Genomic DNA, 21,957 nt, shown 5'->3' on the forward strand with positions numbered 1-21,957 from the left:
ACACTCAAAAATTATCACAAATAATGATACACTGTTTTCCAAAGTGGCTGTACCAACTTGCATTCCCACCATCAGTGGAAGAGGGATCCCCTTTCTCCACATCCTCTCCAACAATTGTTGTTTCCTGCCTTGTCAATTTTTGCCATTTAACTGGCGTAAGGTGGTATCTCAGTGTGGTTTTGATTTGAATTTCCCTGATGGCTAATGATTTTGAACATTTTTTCATGTGTCTCCCATTCCATGGGCTGCCTCTTAGTTTTTTTGACTGTTTCCTTGGCTGTGCAGAAGGCTTTTATCTTGATGAAGTCCCACAAGTTCATTTTATCTTTTGTTTCTCTTGCCTTTGGAGATGTGTCATGAATAAGGTTGCTGTGGCCGATGTCGTAGCTGCCTATGTTCTCCTCTAGGATTTTGATGGATTCCTGTCTCACATCGAGGTCTTTCATCCATTTGGAGTTTATCTTTGTGTATGGTGTGAGAGAGTGGTCAAGTTTCATTCTTTTGCATGTAGCTGTCCAATTTTCCCAGCACCATTTAACATCTTGCTTTTAAAATAAATTATAAGAAGCACAACAATTACTCAATGAGTAAAAAAATAATTTAGATTCCTATTGCTGCTAATTTATATGGAAAGATGTAAAGGAGAAGATAGGGTAGCATTAAAAAGGATAAGAAAAAATTTGGAAAAGGAGACAGAGACTGGCTTTGCCAATCAAGTTCAGTAATGGATCCACTAATCAAATACATATTGCAAGCATTTTGCAAGGTACAGGCCATACAGAAGGAGGCATTAGTTCTGGACAGAGATAACTATTACCCAGGCATCCTGGTAGGGAACTGGGGAGGTTGGACAGGATGAGAGGTATTGAATTAAGATCTGTGAAGGGAGTTCATGCAAAGATCATGGACACAAGTGACTTTCTATGCAGAAATAACAGTCTATGTAAAGGTGCAGAGTTTGAAGAGAACATGACACTTGGAGATGATACATGTTGCTGGGCAATGCTGGAGATCAAGCAGAGGGTGGAATTTGTGGGTAGACTTACTAAGACATGTCACACAAGACTTGTCACATAGGAGAATCTGTAACTTAACCCATAGGTATTGGGAAGCCCCTGATGAATGATGAACCCCTGACCCCACAGAAATATCACACTGTTAAGATTGTGGATAAATCATAATGAAGCAATGGGTCAGAGCTGGAACATTTGTTTATGATTATTGTTAGAGTTTAGGGAAAGAAACAGAGAGGGGATAAAAATATCCATGATATTTGGGAGGTTAATGGACATGGTTTATGTGTTACCAGATGGGCAAAAGTGATGATTGTTATGAAGTGCTTGTTTTTGCTTTATTCATTGGCTCAAAAACCTGGAATTAATAGACATTTGGAGGTTTGTTACTAGTGGAATCTAAAGGGAGATGTGATCTCAGAAAAACCTCTGTATTTTCTTCGCGAGCACACTATAATTTTTGTATACTTTTTGCTACATCTAAAAGAAGGAAGAAGGGTTTTCCATTCCAAGTGACACAAATGAAACAAGAGGAGGGGATTAGGTGAAAGCTCATAGTCACATAGAGAATCAGTTGTGATTTTGACCTCTTAAAAATGGTATAGTTGTTTTCCTCTCTGCTCTGAGAATTCATTGGTTTTGTTACTTAAAACTGATATTATCAGGAGATAAGAATAAGGGAGAGGAAATGGGGGCACAGAGAGTCCCATTTTTTCCTCAGACCCTGCTGCCTCCCAGGGATATTTGAACTTTGAAGTTTTCTTTCTAGTCACTGAAACATGGAAACCTATTTTGAATGGGGCACTTCCTCAGTACCTTCTTCATTGAGCCCACAACCTCCCTGTTCCTTAGACTGTAGATTAGAGGGTTCAGCATTGGAGTGAGGATGGTATCAAACATAAAGAGAGCCTGGTTCAGGATGGGGGTGTGGGAAGATCCAGGCCTCATGTATATCAACATGGCTGGGCCGTAGTAAAAGATGACCACAGTCAGATGGGAGGAGCAGGTAGCCAGGGCCTTGCTCCTTCCCTCACGGGAGTTTATTTGCAGGACCTGCAGGAAGATGAGGATGTAGGAAGTCAGGATGAAGCTTATGGGGAGAAGAACCACAATAATGCTGGTCACTACTACTCCTTTCTCATAGGCCGAGATGTCCTCACAAGATAGCTTCAAGATGGCCTTGACCTCACAGAAGAAATGGTGGAGTTCCCGGGGGCCACAGAGGGGAAAGTGCATGGCATAGGCTGTGTGGACCAAGGATGACAAAGTCCCTCCCATCCAGGATCCAATGGCCATTTTCTGGGAGACCTGGTGGCTGATAATAATTGGGTACTTGAGAGGATTGCAGATGGCCACATAGCGGTCATAAGCCATGAAGGTTAAGAGTAGGCACTCAGCAATACCTAAAGTCAAAGTGAAGAAGATCTGGGCCCCACAACCAATCAGGGAAATCTTCCTTTTTCCTGAGAAAAAATTAACCAGCATTTTTGGCACTATGCTAGAGATGAAAGCCAGGTCAATGAGAGAGAGTTGGCTAAGCAGGAAATACATGGAGGTGTGGAGGTGGGGATCTGCCCAGATGAGGAGGATCAAAGTGGTGTTTCCTGTGATAGCGATGGTGTAGATTAGGAGGACAACAGAGACAAGGAAGCCAGTATGTCTCATACCAGGAAAAAGGCCCAGGAGAATGAAGTCTGTGCTCAATGTCTCATTTCCTGTCTGCATGCTTTCTCTTTACCAGCTTCACCTGAAAGACAGTGGTGGCTTTCATAACACATATATATGTAACAGGCCCATACTATATAGTAATTGATTGCATAATATGAACCATTTCTGAGGGGAAGTGAAAACAGAATTTCCCTACTTCATAAAGATGCTTAAGTCACAGGACAGGAATTAAACAGAGCATGGAAATGACACAAATTTTTTTCCATCAGTGCTCCAACCCTTTCTATATTTACTTCTTCTAGTTCATCTTTAATTCTCCTCTTTCGATAATCTAAAGAATTCTTAAATTCATGCAGGTGTTTTTGCTTGTTTGTTTGTTTGTTTTTCATATTAACAGTTGCAGTCAAAACAATTTTGGCATAGCATAAGAATGCTTTGATAAAATATTTTTTGTGATTCAGGTATAATATGTCACATGAAGTAAACTATATTTTGGGAAACCCCAATATCATCTATTTAACTTGTTGAAGTTCCTTCAGAACGTGGACCATTGAGTGCTCCAACACACACTCAAGCCTCAATAACATTCAATAAATGGGTTTTGTTAGTCTCCCTTCACCATCTGTATTCAGAGAATCAACAAACAGCAAGCTTAAATTTGATGTCTTTAATAAGGGTGAGAAAAGAACATATCTTTTTTTTTCTTCCTTTTTTTTTTTCATTTAATTATATTTGGTAGACGATGTTACAGGACCTTACCATATACAACATACTTAATGGACAACTTGATAGGTTATGCTAGTTTCACCACAAGTGTAGCTATCATCTGTAATCATACAAAGCTATTTCAATACCATTGACTATAGTCTCTATGCTGTACCTGGAAGCCTGTACCTCCCACTCCCCTTCACACATTTTTTCCCATCCCTGCCACCCTCTTCCCCTCCAGCCACGACCAGTTTCTTCTATGTATTTATGGATCCGTTTCAACTTTGTTTTGTTTTTTCATCTGTTTTATTTTTTAGATTCAACATATAAGTGATAGTATATGACATATGTCATTCTCTGTCTGACTTATTTTAGTTAGCATAATACCTTCCAGGTTCAACCATGTCATAAATGGCAATATGACAAGAAAAATAAGTAAGACACCCAGATTGGTATGGAAAAAGTAAAACTGCCACTATTGCAAATGACATAATACTATACATAAAAACAACTAAAGACTCTACCAGGAAACTATTAAAAGTAATAAATGTATTCAGTAAAGTTTCAGAATACAAAATTAATAAACAGAAATCTTGCATCTCTCTGCACTAATAACAAAGCACCTGGAAGAGAAATTAAGAAAACAATTACATTTAGAATATCACCAAAAATGAATAAAATACCTAGGAGTAAATTTAACCAAGGAATTGAAAGAAATATATACTAAAAATTATAGAACATTGTTGAAAGAAATTGAAGAAGAAATAAAAAATGGAAAGATAGTCCATGCTCATGGACAGGAAGAATTAATATTCATAAATGCCCATACTACACAAAGCAATTTACAGATTCAGTGCAAGCCCTCTCAAAATACCAATAGCATTTTTCACAAAACTAGAATAAATAATGTTAAAATTGGTAAGGAATCATAAAAGACCCCAAAGAGCCAAAGCAATCCTGAGAAATGACAAAGAGAAAGTTATCACAACCCCACATTTCAAAATATACTACAAAGATATAATAATCAAAACAATGTGGTTCTAGCACATAAATAGACACTTAGATTAATGGAACAGGATGGAGAGGCCAGAAATAACCCCACACTTATATTGTTAATTAATCTATGAGAAAGGAGGTAAGGATATGCAATGGGAAAGAAACACTCTACCAGATAAGTGGGTCTAAAAAAACTGGACATCCAAATGCATTGGAGCACTTTCTTACACAATACATGAAAATAAACTAAAAATGAATTAAAGACTTGAATTAGTGACCCCAAACCATAAAACACCTAGAAGAAAACATAGGTAGTAATTTCAATGACATTGGTCTTAGCAACATTATTCTAGATGTGTCTCCTCAAGCAAAGGAAACAAAAACAAAAATAAACTTCTGGGACTACACCAAAATAAAAATATATTGCACAGTGAAGAGAATCATTAATGAAACAAAAATGCAACCTAGTGATGGGGAAAATTACTTCTACATTATATGTCTTATAAGACATAAATACTTAAAATATATAAAGAACTTACATGACTTAACACCAAAACAAACAAACAAACAAACAAATAAATAAATAAATAATAAAATAGGCCAATACCTGCACATATAATAGTGAAACTTGCAAATCTCAGGACACTATATCATCCTTGAAAGGTCTGTCCAACAAGATCTAAAAATTGTAAATATTTATGCCCCTAACATGGGAGCAGTCAGTTATATAAATCAATGCTGACAAAATTAAAGAAACACATTGATAATAATGCAATAATAATAGGGGACTTAACACACCAGTCACAAAAATGGACAGATCATCTAAGTAGAAGATCGACAAGGAAAGAAGGGCTTTGAATGACACACTGGACCAGATGGACTTCACAGATATACACAGAGCATTCCATCCTAAAGCAACAGAATACACATTCTTCTCAAGTGCTAATGAAACATTCTCCAGAATAGGTTACATTCTGGGTCACAAATTAGGTCTCGAATGGTACAAAAATACTGGGATCATTCTGTGCATATTTTCAGACCAAAATGTTTTGAAACTTGAACTCAGTCATAAGAGGAAATTTGGAAAGAACTCAAATACAAGGAGGCTAAAGACAATCCTACTAAATAATAAATGGGTCAACCAGGAAATTAAAGAAGAATTTTTTTTAAAATCATGGAAACAAATAAAAATAAAAACACAACTGTTTAAAACCTTTGGGATGAAGTAAAGGCAGTCTGAAAAGGGACATATATAGTAACGCAAACCTTTCTCAGAAACAAGAAAGGTCTCAAAAACACAACCTAACCTTACACCTAAAGGAGCTGGAGAAAAAACAGCAAATAAAGCCTAAAACAAGCAGGAGAAAGAAATAATAAAAATCAGCAGAAATCAATGAAATAGAAACAACAACAACAACAAAAACAAAAAACCTGTAGAACAGATCAACAAAAGTAGGAGATAGCTATTTGAAAGAATTAATAAGATTGATAAACATCTGGCCTGAATTATCAAAAAGAGAGAGGCAGAGAGAGAGAGAGAGGGAGAGAAAGGACCCAAATTAATAAAATCATGAATGAAAGAGGAGACATCACAACCAACACCATAAAATACAATTATAAGAACATATTATGAGCAGCCATGTGCCAACAAATTACATAATCTGGAAGAAAATGATGCATGCCTAGAGACATATAAACTACCAAAACTGAAACAGGAAGAAATAGAAAATCTGAACAGACCCACAACCAACAATGAAATTGAAGCAGTAATTAAAAAAATCTCTCAACAAACAAGAGTCCAGGGCCAGATGGCTTCCCAGCAGAATTCTACCAAGCATTTAAAGAATTAATATCTATTCCTCTGAAGCTGTTTCAAAAAATGGAAATGGAAGCACAACTTCTACTCATTCTATGAGGTCAGCATTAACTTGATCCCCAAACCAAAGACCCAATCAAAAAGGAGAATTACAGACCAATATCCATGATGAACATGGATGCCAAAATGCTCACCAAGACACTACCCAATAGGATCCAATGGTACATAAGAAGGATTATTCACCACCACCAAGTGGAATATATTCCTGGGCTGCAATGGTGGTTCAACATCCATAAATCAATCAATGTGATACACTACATTACTAAAAGAAAGGACAAGAATCATATGATCTTCTTAATTGATGCAGAAAAAAAAATTGGCAAAGTACAACATCCTTTCCTGATTAAAACTCTTCAAAGTATAAGGATAGAGGGAACATACCTCAATATCGTAAAATCCATCTATGAAAAGCCCACAGTGAATATCATTCTAAATGGGGAAAAACTGAAAGCTTTTCCCCTAAGGTCAGGAACATGACAAGGATGTCTACTTTCACCACTGTTGTTCAACATATTACTAGAAGTCCTAGCCTCAGGAATCAGACAACAAAAAGAAATAAAATACATCTGAATTGACAAAGAAGTGAAACTCTCACTCTTTGCAGAAGACATGATAATCTATGTAAAAAAGCCCAAAGACTCCACCCCAATATTGCTAGAACTCATACAGGAATTCAGCAAAGTGGCAGGATATAAAATCAATGCACAGAAATCAGTTGCATTTCTACACACTAACAATGAGACAGAAGAAAGAGAAATTAAGGAGTTGATCCCATTTACAATTGCTCCAAAATCCATGAGATACCTAGGAATAAACAGAATCAAAAAGGTAAAGGATCTGTACTCAGGAAACTATAGAACACTCATGAAGTAAATTGAGGAAGACACAAAGAAATGGGAAAAAAAGTTCCTTGCTCATGGATTAGAAGAACAAACATTGTTAAAATGTCTATTCTACCTGTAGCAATCTATACATTCAATGCAATACCTATCAAAATATCATCAATTCTTCTCACAGAGCTGGAACAAATTATCTAAAATATCTGTGGAACCAGAAAAGACCCTGAATCCCCAGGGGAATGATGGAAAAGAAAACCAAAACTGGGGATATCACAATGCCTGACTTCAAGCTGTATTACAAAGTTATGATCATCAAGACAGCATGATTCTGGCACAAAAACAGACACATAGGTCAATGGAACAGGATATAGAACACAGAAATGGACCCTTAACTCTATGGCCAACTAATCTTCAACAAAGCAAGAAAGAATATCCAATGGGAAAAAAGGAAAGAAAAGTCTCTTCAACAAATGGTGTTGGGAAAAGTGGACAGCCACATGCAGAAGAATGAAACTGGGCAATTTTCTTACACCATACACTAAAATAGACTCAAAATGGATAAAAGACCTAAATCTAAGACAACAATCTATTAAAATCTTAGCAACCTCTGTGACCTCAGCCACAGTAACTTCTTGCTAGACACATCTCCAAAGGCAAAGGAAACAAAGGCAAAAATGAACTATTGGGACTTCATCAAGATAAAAAGCTTTTGCACAGCAAAGGAAACAGTCAACAAAACCAAAGACAACTGAGAGAATGGGAGAAGATATTTGAAAATGTCTCATCAGATAAAGGGCTAGTATTCAAAATCTACAAAGGCCTTATGAAACTCAATATTCAAAGAACAAACAAACCAATTAAGAAATGGACAGAAGACACAGACGTTTCTGCAAGAACACATAGAAATGATCAACATACATCTGAAAAAATGCTCAACATCACTGGGAATAAGGTAACTACAAATCAAAACCACAATGAGATACCATCTCACACTGATCATAATGGGGAAAAAAAATTAACCAGTTCAGGAAACAACAGATATTGGCGAGTATGTGGAGAAGGGGGAACCCTCTTACACTGCTGGTGTGAATGCAAACTGGTGCAGCCACTCTAGAAAATAGTATGGAAATTCCTCAGAAAGTTGAAAATAGAATTACTATTTTCTGGGCAATCACTATGGCCCAGCAATTTTACTACTAGGTATTTACCCTAAAGATATAAAGGTAGGGACAGCTGAAGGGACAGCTGCACCCCAATATTTATGACAGCAATGTCTACAATATCCAAACTATGGAAAGAGATCGTATGCCCATCAACAGATCAATGGGTAAAGAAGTTTGGAAATGGAATACTACTCAGCCATCAAAAATGAAATCTTGCCATTTGGAATGACATGGATGGAACTCGAGGGTATTATGTTAAGTGAAATAAGTCAATCAGAGAAAGACAATTATATGCTTTCACTCATATGTGGAATTTAAGAAACAAACCAGGGGATCAGAGGGAAAGGGAGGGAAAAATAAAACAAGATGAAATCAGAGAGGGAGACAAACCATAAGAGACTCTTAATCATAGGAAACAAACTGAGGGTTCCTAGAGGGGAGGGGTTGGGGGATGGGGTAACTGGATGATGGACATTAAGGAGGGCACATGATGTAATGAGCACTGGACATTATATAAGACTGTTGAATCACTGATCTCTACCTTGGAAATGAATAATATATTTTATGTTAGTCAATCTAATTTAAACAAAAGCAAACAAACAAATGTTTAGTAGAATTATCCTGGGTGAGAACCCAAATAGGTATTTTCCAAAGAAACTGTACATATGGCCAACAGATACATGAGAAGATGCTTATCATCCTTACCATCAGGGAAAAGCAAATCAAATCCAAAATGACTTATCACCTTACACTTATCAGAATGTCTAGCATAAAAAAGAAAAAAATAACAAGTGTTGGCAAGATTGTGAAGGAAAAGGAACCCTCATGCTGTATTGGCAGGAATGTAACTTCTTGGTCCAGCCAGTGTGGAAGACACTATAAAGGTCCCTTAAAAAGTGAATAGAAATACCATGCTATCCACTAATCTCACTATGGAGTGTTACCAGAAATTGAAAACACTAAATTGAAAATATATGTGCACCCCTATTATTATTGCAGCATTATTTATAATAGCCAAGATATGGAAGCAACCTAAATGTCCATTAATAGATACAAGGATAAAGAAGATGTGGTTACCCAGCCATCAAAAGGACACCATTTAAAATGGGTATTAAGGACGGCACGTATTGCATGGTGCACTGGGTGTTATATGCAAGTAATGAATCATGGAACTTTACATAAAAAACTAGGGATGTACTGTGTGGTGACTAACATAATATAATAAAAAATATTATTAAAAAAATAAAGTTGCTTTACATCCTCACTGTATTTAAAGTCAACTTAGATTAATTTTTATTTCACTTACACAGAGAGAAATATAAATTACCTCAAGGATTTTATGGCTTCTACTCAACTGACCTTTGCATCTATGCCAGCTTGATCCACCAGAAAAAGGACTATGGGCATCCAAGAGAAGTATCTCTGTCAGTTTTTGGAGTATTTCATGCAGACAAAATTTTTATCAAGCCTCTGTGAACATCAGTAACTTCTGCACTGCAGTCAGAAGAGTCCCTTAGCCAGCAGGGGTCTTTCTACTGTTTTTTTCTACTCTTTCTACTTGGCTTCTTGAACCCCTTTGCTCTCTAATTCATGACTCTCAGATGTTACTGTGAAGTAGAACTACATGGTATACTTGCTAAAATGAAGATTCCAGGCCCTACACCCAGATAATTGAATGCTTAGGTCTAGGATGAGACACTGAAATCTACATCTCCAAGAAGAGCTCAAAGGATTCTGATGTTGGTGACACTGACCACATGTCCTGGCCAAGTTCTGGAGCCCTTAGTTAGAAATGACATCTGTGCACTGTGTTACATTATTTTCTTAGCCACACAGACACGTGAATTAATTGTCTTCCATACCTCTCTTAGTCATAACTAACCAAATTGGCTGACATCTTTGGATAATTTTGGATAACTATAGAGCTCTGAACATGTGACCCCCAACAGTAGTGGAATAATTGCCATTGTTCTGTGTCATGTCAGATTGATTGACTGAAGTCTATAAATCTGATAAAATACTTTATACATCCTGCTGTACATATATTTCATAGATGCCAAGTGATTAATATGTTCTGTATTTTCTGTTTAAGATTAAACATTTATTATTTTCAGTAGTGTTTGATTCTGAGTTAAATATAGCCATCAAGATGAATACCAGCTTGATTTCTTTGCATGAAAACTTAAGAAATGATCTATTCCAAAACAATTTATTTCTTCAGTGAGCCATCTTAATAAACTAAGTAAAACTAGTTGCTTGATGTAATTCAATAGTTTTTTCACAATTACAAACTTTCTAATCAGTAGGAACGTTGGATCATGGTATGAATTTTACTACTCCTTTCTATAAACCTACCTAACCCAACCATAGTGTGCGTGCATGTGTGTGTGACTTGAAGATCACAGAAGTGGCCAATGATGTATTGAGGAGAGAAAGAGTTTGCTCTTTTCCCCATGTTCCCACTAACACTGCAAAAAAATTAAAAGAAAACAAGTTATCAAGTTCAGGAAAAAATCTGCCAATACTACTGACATTTATTAACCAAATTATGTATGAACAGGCAGGCTCACAAGAAATGTCTTGGGACCTGATCTTTGAGCTAATTAAATCATTGTCCTCCTAGATGTTCTCACTACATCTCACATAAAAAATTCACTTTGGGGGAAAAATCAGATAAGAGAGGCAGGCTATGTCATCCAGAAAGCCAGTGTTGGGCAAAGAGAATCCGAAGCTTACAGCTGGATATGGCCTGGCTGGGCAGCTTAGTTTAGACTCTCATATCTAAAGGCAAAGGATGCCTACCATCCTGCCTTCTGCCTGAGTGGAGGATGAAAACTTAAAACATTTTTTAAGCTAATCCACATATTTGGGTTACATTGAACTTTAGTTATAGAAGTCAATTTATACTATTTACTATATTAAAAAACAAGACAGTATTTTCACCAATAAAATCAATTCCAATTTTGTCATTTTGTCACTATTTAGATAGTGGCTATCCATTGTTCCTTAAGCAAAACATTTAAAAACTACTGGTATAGAACCTAAGATTTCCTCTAGTGAAATATTCTACAATCTTAAGATAATTCAGTGTCAAACCTAATTAATTAAATACTTTCACGTTTCAGCTGGTAACCTTGTTGATTTTTTTTTCTCTTTGTTCTAAGTTTACCATTATTTTGGTATTGTGACATCACATTTCTTTTTTTAAATTTTTTTTAAATTTAAATAATCAAATCAAAAAAATGGGCAGAAGATATGACTTTTGCAATGAAGACATACAAACGGCTAACAGACACATGAAAAAATGTTCAAAATCATTAGCCATTAGGGAATTTCAAATCAAAACCACACTGAGATACCACCTTATGCCAGTGGGAATGGCAAAAATTGACAAGGCAGTAAACAACAAATGTTGGAGAGGATGTGGAGAAAGGGAATCCCTCTTACATTGTTGGTGGGAATGCAAGTTGGTACAGCCACTCTGGAAAACAGTCTGAAGGTCCCTTAAAAAGTTAAAAATTGAGCTATCCCTATGATCCAGCCATTGCACTACTGGGTATTTACCCCAAAGATACAGACATAGTGAAGAGAAGGGCCATATGCACCCCAATGTTCATAGCAGCATTGTCCACAATAGCTAAATCATGGAAGGAGCCGAGATGCCCTTCAACAGATGACTGAATTAAGATGTGGTCCATATATACAATGGAATGTTACTCAGCCATCAAAAAGAACAATTTCTCAACATTTGCTGCAACATGGATGGCACTGGAGGAGATAATGTTAAGCGAAATAAGTCAAGCAGAGAAAGACAATTATCATATGGTTTCACTCATTTATGGAACATAAGAAGTAGGAAGATCAGTAGGGGAAGAAAGGGAAGAAGAAAGGGGGGGTAAACAGAAGGGGGAATGAACCATGAGAGACGATGGAATATGGGAAACAAACTGAGGGCTTCAGAGGGGAGGAGGGTGGGGGAATGGGATAGGCTGGTGATGGGTATTAAGGAGGGCATGTATTGCATGGTGCACTGGGTGTTATACATAAGTAATGAATCATGGAACTTTGCATCTAAAACTAGGAATGTACTGTATGGTGACTAACATAATAAAAATATTATAAAAATTAAAAATTATTAGTAATATTTTAAATAAATAAATAAATAAATAATAAATATTAAATTCCATTAGCCAACATATCCTCAGTTTCAGGCGTAGTGTTCAATAATTTATCAGTTGCATAAAGCACCCAGGGCTCATCACATCACGTACCCTCCCCAATGTCCATCCTCTTACCACCTCCCCTTTAGCAACCTTCAGTTTGTTTACTATAGTTAAGGTTCTCTCATGGTTTTTCTCCCTCTCTGATGACTTCCCATTTAGTTTTCTCTCCCTTATCCTATGACCCTCTGCACTGTCTCTTATAATTCACATATAAATGAAACCATACAGTAATTTAAAAAAAATTGAAATATGATTTCAGACCAGTGTATGAGATACCACCTTTCACATGTCTGACATCACATCTCAATGTTTTTTTTTTTTTAATTGACACATGAGTTGGTTGATAGTGTAAATGAAATCTAATATGTCATACCTTTACTCTGATCCTTGGAGCACAGACTCTTCAGGAAAATATATCTCTTCCTTTTTAGATTCCAAACTGGATGGAGTGGCAAGATGAGGAACAAAAATTCTAGTGTTACTGCTCAGTGAGCCACATGGATGGAGCATGAATATCCTTGGAATACTGGCTGGCTAGATCAAATATGATACTTCCAGGAACAAGCAAAGACATATTGTATGATGACTCTTCTCCAAGGGGCAGTAAAGAAGTGGGAATTCAGATATCTACCCAGCTAAAATTTTTTGTTTGTAATTTATTTTGTTGGTCTATTAAAGTATAGTCCAACTCACTCACCGGATGATAACGTTTACACTCATTTTAATTGTACAGTGTAGTTGGCATAACAGAAGTACATGCTTTAGTTCAAGGAGGGATTGATAGAGATCTACTTGAGAGAAATAAGCACTTACAAGATGAGGCTTAGTCTATATATATAATTGAACACATATATAACCTGACAGTTTCCAAACATTATCTAGTTGGAACAGCCATTACAACTCCTGGAATAGAGGTAACAAATATATATTTTTTTGTCTTTACATTATAGATGCAGAAATTTATATTCAAGAAATTAAGTGAGCTGATGGTCAAAAAACAGATACTGGAATATATTGAATCTCGGTCAAGTGTATCTTATTCTTAGACTACAGTCACCTGTGCAGGCAAGATGATAGAACTACAGTTATTTTTATCCTCTGTTGAAATCAAATGTCTCTATAATGAACACCAAAATACCTTTTGATCCACAAAAGGAAATTAGATATCTTGGCTTATTCAGGCAGATAAAGAGAATACCAAGAAAAAACTTAGAGAACTGGGAATAAAATTTTTATTCCTAGTTCATTTCTAAACATGTGGTTTGGCATTAAATAAATGTTTGTAGTAGGGGGCTGGTGAATGTAAGTGAAATTCCAAGATAAGGGTAGAGTGTGAAAAGGAAGCATGGATGGCTTTTGTCCAAAGGTATCACAGCAGAATATATCTGTGAGCAATTAGCTAAATCTAGAGGATGGAAGGTGTGGTTATCCTGCACCTCACAAACAAAGTACCCATAGATCATAGTCTTATCTTAAAAAATAACCAAAAATTCTTCCAGGACAATGGAAATGTTGATGAAGGAAATGCAGAAGATAGGCTGGAAAGAAATTGCTAAGAAGAGCAAAGCAGGATATGGGATAGAAAAAGCAGAGATGAAAAGGAATTAGGACCAAACATTTGGAATGTGTTTTGTTTGTGGGAATGTTTCACATAAGCATGGGTTATTTTCTGTAGATGACAGAAAAGTATGTACAGACGTGTTTAAGACATTGTTTTTTGAAACGAAATTATGTAGATTCCCATCTCTTTGTGTGTGTGTGTGTGTGTGTGTGTGTATAAACAGGCATGTATATTTGAAATGATTCATTTACTCATATTTACGTTAGATGGTCTTCCAAGCCTTTATATTCCAGTAAGTTATTTGGCGCTCACTGTTTAACAAAAAAAGAACAACAAAAATTTTTGTATACCGTGTTTGACTGGAGAAGATTAATGTTTTTCATTTAGCATTATAAAACCAAAGACCGTTTTTTAAAAACATTTTTGTAAAACACTTACATGTAGTGGATTCTGTCTTTAACTACAGAAGTACATTGATTCTTTTAAATATTTTTAAACCTGGGCAAGCAAATTTGACTTTCACTAGATGTAGAGTTTTCTATTTCTTTGCATTTCAGGATTTTTTACTCTCTGTGGAAGAAGTGGGAGCATTCCAATTATATGAAAGGTAGATCAAAGGAACAACTGTTACAAGCCCAGCTCAGAATGATATCAGATAGTAAAAAATTCTTTATAGAAAATGTATACAGGGAGACTCTTTCTGCTCTCCATGGGTTATAGATGTAATATAATACTCAATGAGGTCAAAATAGAAAACAAAAAAAATTCTAATACTAGTATGAATTTTCAAGAAGTATCCCTACCAATACTGTCATTTGTGCTCAGTCTTGCCTGAAATCCTTAGGTTTCTTTTATGGTATTCATTGCAGCTCTAGCATTGGTGGCATTTGAGTGCCTGGCCTGGCCTTCATGAAGATCACATATTTGACTTCTCCTTGAGGCTAATCATTGCACTGTGACCCACCAACATTAAATAATAAGATTATGGATTAAACAGAGAACTTCTGTCATCAAATCCTTGTTAGAAACTGAAAAAGAACCCAGCCTCTTAGAAGAAGGATCTAAAAAAAAAAATCCAATTAGTGCCTTAATTATTTTGAACTCAGAATTGAGAGTTGCTGTGCTGTTCCTCCCACAGCCAGTGTCACTTGGTAAAAATAGCCCAGATTATTCCTGTGATTTATTTTCTGGAAAATTGTCTCCCCATTCCAATTGTAGAAATAATCTGAGGATTATGAAAACACAGGGATCTCAGGACAAGTGAATCTAAAATGCCAGGGATTGGTACATGTATTCCTTTGAATTACTGTTTTGTTTTGTTTTGTTTTGTTTTGTTTTGTTTTGTTTTGTTTTGTTTTGTTTTGTTTTTGGTGGGGGGATACCCAGTAGTGCAATTCCTGGATTACCAGAGTAGCATTATTTATAATAGCCAAATTATGGAAGCAGCCCAGGTGTCCATTGTTTGATGAATGAATGAAGAATATGTGGTACACACACACGCACATACACACACACACACACACACACACACACACACACACACTGGAATACTATTCAGCCATACAAAATAATGAGATCTTGCCATTTGTGACAACATGGCTGGAGCTAGAGAGTATAATGCAAAGTGACATATATCAGTCAGAGAAAAACAAATACTGTATGATTTCCTTCATATGTGGAATTTAAGAAACAAAACAAATGGACAAAAAAAGAGAAAGAGCGGGGGAGAGAAACCAAGAAACAGACACTTAACTATAGAGAACAAACTGATGCTTACCAGAGAGGAGGTGGGTGGAAGGATGGGTTAAACAGGTGATGGGGATTAAGGAGTGTGCTTGTTATGATGAGCACTGAGTGATATATGGAAATGTTGAATCACTATATTGTACAGTTCAAACTACTATAACACTGTATGCTAACTATACTGGAATTAAAATTAAAAACTTAATAATGTCAAGAATGAGCTGGGAATGTTTATCAAGGTCTCAGGTTTTTATCCTTACCACCAGGCAAGTGTGGAAAACAATGAATAAAGAATTGTTTCACTGATCATCAAATAGTGGTAGCTGATGATAGGACTCCCGGCGGTGGATCATAATAATAGCTGCACATGGAAATTATCTTCCTCATCCAAGAACAGGGTGGTGTAACCTTGCCATCTGTAATTTCACCTTTCTCCCCACCCTTGCTCTAATATGTAGTTAATGTGGAGAAACACTGTTTCTCTTTCCCCTGAATAAATAATTAAATCTGTTATCAGGAATCAGGCAGGGCAAAAATAAGCAGGCAGATCTCCAGGTGTATGTCCATCATGCTGGAGGAGATATGGATACAGACAGAGCTTTTATTCACAGTCTTAACTGTATATGTGCAAAGTAATGGTTGTTAACTCAGTATTCCCATTAGCTCAGGGCTTGCAGGAACAGTACCTTTCAGTATGGTTATTGAGTAGTCTCAATTGCCTCTGGGGATTGGATCAGCAGGTTCCAAGTGCCAGATGCCCCAGAAACAGTCTTAGATCCCAGTGACACTGGCTCAGTCTTTTGAAATTTTCTTTTGCATTTTCCTGCTTGTGTATTAGATATTAGACTGAGTAAGCCAATAAGATGATGCCATCTCGAAAGAGTCTTATTGGAGCTTTGTCTCATTTGTAATAAGAAAAGTAGATTGTTTGATTTCAAGATGGAAATTTCATGAATTAATAGATCACAATCATTTGGATCCTTAGTTTTGTTTGTTTGTTTGTTTGTTTGTTTTGTTTTCCTCATACCTTTATGGCAATAATGACTCCATTCATGAGTTGCTATGAGAATTAATGTGAAAATGCTTTATAAACCTGTAACTTTTTTCTGGCTTTTTTGAAGTTTAATTGATAAATAAAAGTTATAAATATTTAGGTTGTGCAATGTGGTGTTTTGTTATACATATATTGGGGAATGATTATAAAAACAAGCTAATTAACATATCTATCATTGAACCCATGTCCTGTATGGTTAATGAGGTTGAAACTAGCCAAAGTTTAAAACGTATTTCTCAGAAAACTGTTTACCCCTAATTATCTATTGTCTTTTCAGACTCCACTAACAAACTCACCAGCTGTCTCTGAAGAAGCCTGGACTGCAAGTCATCCCATATGGTTTCAGCCTGTGAACAAGCTAGGCCCTTCATTCCTCCTGGTGATAACAAGCTTAATGACCAATCCAGTTTATACCAGCTCAACAAGCCCCTATCTCCTTCTCCTTGTCTTAAAATAACTTCTGGACATCAGGGGCCGAATTTTGCCTTGTTCTGGTGTTAAGTCTCCATGTTCACTCAAGTGAACACAGGATGCATGTTAAATACATGTTTACTTAATGCTTATGCACCATCTTTCCTCATAAATAGTCATAAGTTTCTCAGCCCTTTCTATCAAAATATACATAATCTCAACCTCTATGATTATAAATATGTATTCTCTCCCCATTCAAGGAAGCAGATTTGAGTCTTGCCCTCCCGTCCCCTTGTTTGACTTCCTCTTGAATAAACTATTTTCCTTCTGCATACCTCATTTCTCAGTGATTAAATTATATGTACATTGAGCAATGGACTTGGGTTAAATACATCACCTCATATAGTTAGTGGTAACTGCCATTCTACTCTCCATTACTATATATTTAGCTTTTTTTTCTAGTTTTATAAGGATATAATTGATGTATATCTATATATACATGTTTAGTCAATGCTTATGCACCATCTTTCCTCATAAATAGTCATAATTTTCTCTGCCCTTTTCATCAATATAATCTCAGCCCTTATGATTACGAAATATGTATTTTTATGAATAAAAATATATACATAAATAGATGGAATATTGGATCATATATATGTACATGGAGGTATATGTGTGTATATATATGTATATATGAGTGTATATATATGCATATATGTGTATATATATATATATCCACATATTAATCCACTCATCTACTGATGAACACTTAGATTGCTCCATTCCTTGCTTAAATAGCCATTAGTGGAATTTTTTGATCATATAGCATTTCTATTTTTATTTTTTGTTTTATATTTTTCTATTTAAATTCAATTACAGTATAGTGCCTCATTGGTTTTTGATATAATGTTCAATGATTCATTAGTTCAGTCTAACACCTGGTGCTCATCATATCACACACCCTCTTTAATACCCATCAACCAGTTACCCCATCCCCCACCCAATTCCCTTTCTGCAACCCTCAGTTTGTTTCCCAGTGTTGAGTCTCACATGGTTTGTCTCCCTCTCTGATTTCTTCTCATTCAGTTTCCCATCACCCCTATTTTCCTCTGCATTATTCCTTATGTTCCACATATGAGTAAAACTGTATGATAATTGCCTTTCTCTGATTTACTTATTTCACTTAGCATAATAAACTCCAGTTCCATCCATGTCCATGTAAGTAGTATGTATTCATCCTTTCTGATGGCTGAGTAATATTCCATTGTATATATGGACCAAATAATCTTCATCCATTCATCTCTTGAAGGACATCTTGGATTCTTCCACAGTTTGGCTATTGTGGACATTGCTGCTATGAACATTGGGGTGTATGTGCTCCTTCTTTTCACTACATCTGTATCTTCGGGGTAAATACCCAATAGTGCAATTGCTGGGTGATAGGGTAGCTCTATTTTTAACTTTTTGAGGTACCTCCATACTGTTATCAGCTTGCATTCCCACCAACAGTGTAAGAGGGTTCCTCTTTCTCCACATCCTTTCAACATTTGTTGTTTCCTGTCTTATTAGTTTTAGCCATTCTGATTGATGTAAGGTGGTATCTCATTGTGGTTTTGATTAGTATCTCCCTGATGGCAAGTGATGCGGAGCATTTTCTTCATATGTCTATTGGCTATTTGTATGTCTTATTTGTTTTTTATATAAATTTTATTTTATTTTATTTTTTAATAATAATTTTTTTTATTGTTATGTTAGTCACCATACAGTATAGCCTTAGTTTTTGATGTAGTGTTCCATGATTCATTATGTCTTCTTTGGAGAAGTATCTGTTCATGTCTTCTGCCCGCTTTTTGACTGGATTCTTTGTTTTTTGTGTGTTGTGTTTGAGAAATTCTTTATAGATCTTGGATACCAGCCCTTTATCTGTAATGTCATTTGCAAATATCTTCTCCCATTCTGTAAGTTGACTTTTAGTTTTGTTGATTTTTTCCTTTGCTGTGCAGAAGCCTTTTATCTTGGTGAAGTCCCATCCCCATAGCTCATTTTTGCTTTTGTTTCCCTTGCCTTTAGAGACGTGTCTTGAAAGAAGTTGCTGTGGCCAATGTCGAAGAGGTTACTGCCTATGTTCTCCTCTAGGATTTTGATGGGAACTAAGGACAGAATTTGTAATGAGCACCAGGTGTTGTATGGAAATGCTGAATCACTATATTGTACACCTGAAACTAATATTATATTGTATGTTAACTAACTGTAATTTGAATTTAAAAAATTTTAAAAACCTCTAGTTTTTGTTTTGTTGTTTTTTTTTTTTAGCTCATGTCATCTACAAAGAGAATTAATTTTACTTCTTTTCCAATTTATAAGTATCTTATTTATTTTCCTTGACTAATGGCTCTGGCTAGGATTTCCAATACTGTTTTGAAAGTAAATGGTTGAGTGTGGGCATCCATATTTTGTTCCTAGTCTTGGAGAAAAACTTTTAGTCTTTCACCATTGAGTATGATGCTCCACTCTTGGATTTTCATATATGGCCTTTATTATATTGAGGTTGATTCCTTCTAGTCCTAGTTTGTTGAGTGTTTTTATCATGATAGCTTGTTAAATTCTGTCAAATGATTTTTTTCTACATCCACTGAGGTATTCATGTAATCACCCCCTTATTCTGTGGTGTATCATGTAGATTGATATTTATATATTGAACCATCCCTATGTTCAGGGGAAATCTCACTTGATCAAATTGTATAATTCTCTTAATGAGATATTGAATTTAGTTTGCTAGAATTTGTGGAGGTAACATTGGTCCTCTTTCCTTTTTTTTTTTCTTTTTCCCCAAAGAAAACTGAAAATTTGCTGAGGCCAAGAGAAAGGAGGCAGGTTTACTCTTTGTTCCTCATGAAAAAAAAAATAGTGACTACTGGGTTGCAGGTGTGTGAGCTTTTGGCAACCTGAAAGCTGACTTTCATAATTCAAGGGAGATCAGATTATTTTAATGCCATAACAGTTGAATCCTGTTGTTAGAAGTTATGTTTCCTCAGCCAACCCTGAAATTCTGAATTCTCTCATTGTTCTTAGGAGCAGCTCATACCTTCTTATTCATAAGTATGTTTAGGCAGATGAGTACATTTGTCACTTGGGTACATATGAGCAAAAATGAGTCTCTGTGTTATCTAGAAAAACACTGCAATTTCAGGATTTTTTTGTTGGAAGAATTTGATCTTTGGGTGGTTTTCAGAGGACATCAATAAGTTATTTTATATTTCACTTTATTTTTTTAATTTTCACACAATAAAGGCATTGAAACAAATGACCTCTCATATATCCATGATTCTCATAACCAAAATTGTCATGTCCTAAAGTCTCTTAAAACAATTCAAAGAAATGTGCTAACATATGATTATAATTAGGTATGGCAACCTAGGTGGCTTTTCACCTTTTTCAGGAAGCATCTACTGATCACTATACTCTTCATAGCTGCTATGACATCCTTGTTTCTCAGGCTATAGATGAGGGGGTTGAGCATAGGGGTAAGAATGGCATTAAACATAAAGAGGGACTGGTTTATTTTGGGGGTTTTAGAAGATCCTGGCCTCATGTAGACTAATATGGCAGGGCCAAAGTAGAGAGTGACCACACAGAGGTGGGAGAAACATGTGCCCAAGGCCTTGTTCTTGCCATCAGGGGAGTTCATGCGAAGGACAGCAAGGAATATGTGGATGTAGGAAGCCAATATAAGACTCAGAGGGATGAGGACCACCAGAAAGCTTGAGACCACCACTGACTTCACATAGGCTGAAATGTCCTCACAGGTGAGCTTCAGGAGTGCCATGACCTCACACAAGAAGTGTGGGATCTCTCGAGGATGACAGATTGGTAAGTGCATGACATAGGCTGTATGAACTAGGGAAGTTATTGCCCCTCCTACCCAGGACCCAATGACCATCTGTTTACAGATGGTATGGCTCATCAAGACTGAGTAACGCAGTGGATTGCAGATGGCAATGTAGCGGTCATAGGACATAAAGGTCAGCAGAAGGCACTCAGAAATTCCCAAGGTTAAGCTGAATAAGATCTGGGCTCCACAGCCTATCTTTGATATGGTTCTTTTCCCTGAGAAGAAGTTTGTGACCATTTTGGGGACAGTAGTTGAGATTAAGGCCACATCAATAAGGGAGAGCTGGCTGAGCAGGAAGTACATAGGAGAGTGGAGTCGAGAATCCAGCCAGATGAGGAGAATGAGAACAAAATTGCCCATTATAGCCATAAGGTAGACCAGAAGAATGAGGCAGATAAGGATCACAAGGTGGCTAAGCTCAGGCCAGAGCCCCAAGAGAATAAAATCGTTGGTGACTGTATTATTATTTCTCTCCATGGCTGAACCTCATCACCCAGAAAACAATGTTAAGAACACTACTCCATCCAATGTGTTATTGTACATCTGGTCTAATGTTCTTACTTCCAGGAGTCCTCTGAATATGTTCATGCTCACTTCATTCCTTGTTGCTATCTCTTTAGTATTATAAATAACTTCTTGACATATCAAATTTTCATTAATTATATCTCATGAATTTCTCAATAAACTACTATTTACACACTGTAGCTACTGTTACAAACTGTAATCACTAACAGTAACCAAATAAGAACACAGGTATATTTAATGTCATATCAACTAAAAGCTAATCAACTTGATGAAAATGTATCATGT

The 21,957-nt window shown here is 36.2% G+C and overlaps 2 protein-coding genes across 2 annotated transcripts; both read right to left on the reverse strand.

Moving 5' to 3' along the window:
• Positions 1-1,778: 1,778 nt before the first annotated feature.
• LOC103680350 (olfactory receptor 2L2-like) lies at positions 1,779-2,738 on the reverse strand. The gene has a single exon (XM_008709888.1). It carries the CDS (start codon positions 2,736-2,738, stop codon positions 1,779-1,781), a length of 960 nt encoding a protein of 319 aa, XP_008708110.1.
• Positions 2,739-19,876: 17,138 nt separating this feature from the next.
• On the reverse strand, positions 19,877-21,751 carry LOC103680352 (olfactory receptor 2AJ1-like). The gene has a single exon (XM_008709889.2). The coding sequence runs from the start codon at positions 21,622-21,624 to the stop codon at positions 20,656-20,658; it is 969 nt and encodes a 322-aa protein (XP_008708111.1). The 5' UTR covers positions 21,625-21,751; the 3' UTR covers positions 19,877-20,655.
• Positions 21,752-21,957: the final 206 nt, after the last annotated feature.

The sequence above is a fragment of the Ursus maritimus genome, unplaced genomic scaffold, assembly GCF_017311325.1.
Source record: "Ursus maritimus isolate PB19 unplaced genomic scaffold, ASM1731132v1 scaffold_5, whole genome shotgun sequence".
NCBI classification, from domain to species: Eukaryota; Metazoa; Chordata; class Mammalia; order Carnivora; family Ursidae; genus Ursus; species Ursus maritimus.

Bases quoted from the DNA above. Each gene is read 5' to 3' on its own strand.
- LOC103680350 (XM_008709888.1), bottom strand. From the start codon at position 2,738: ATGCAGACAGGAAATGAGACATTGAGCACAGACTTCATTCTCCTGGGC.
- LOC103680352 (XM_008709889.2), bottom strand. From the start codon at position 21,624: ATGGAGAGAAATAATAATACAGTCACCAACGATTTTATTCTCTTGGGG.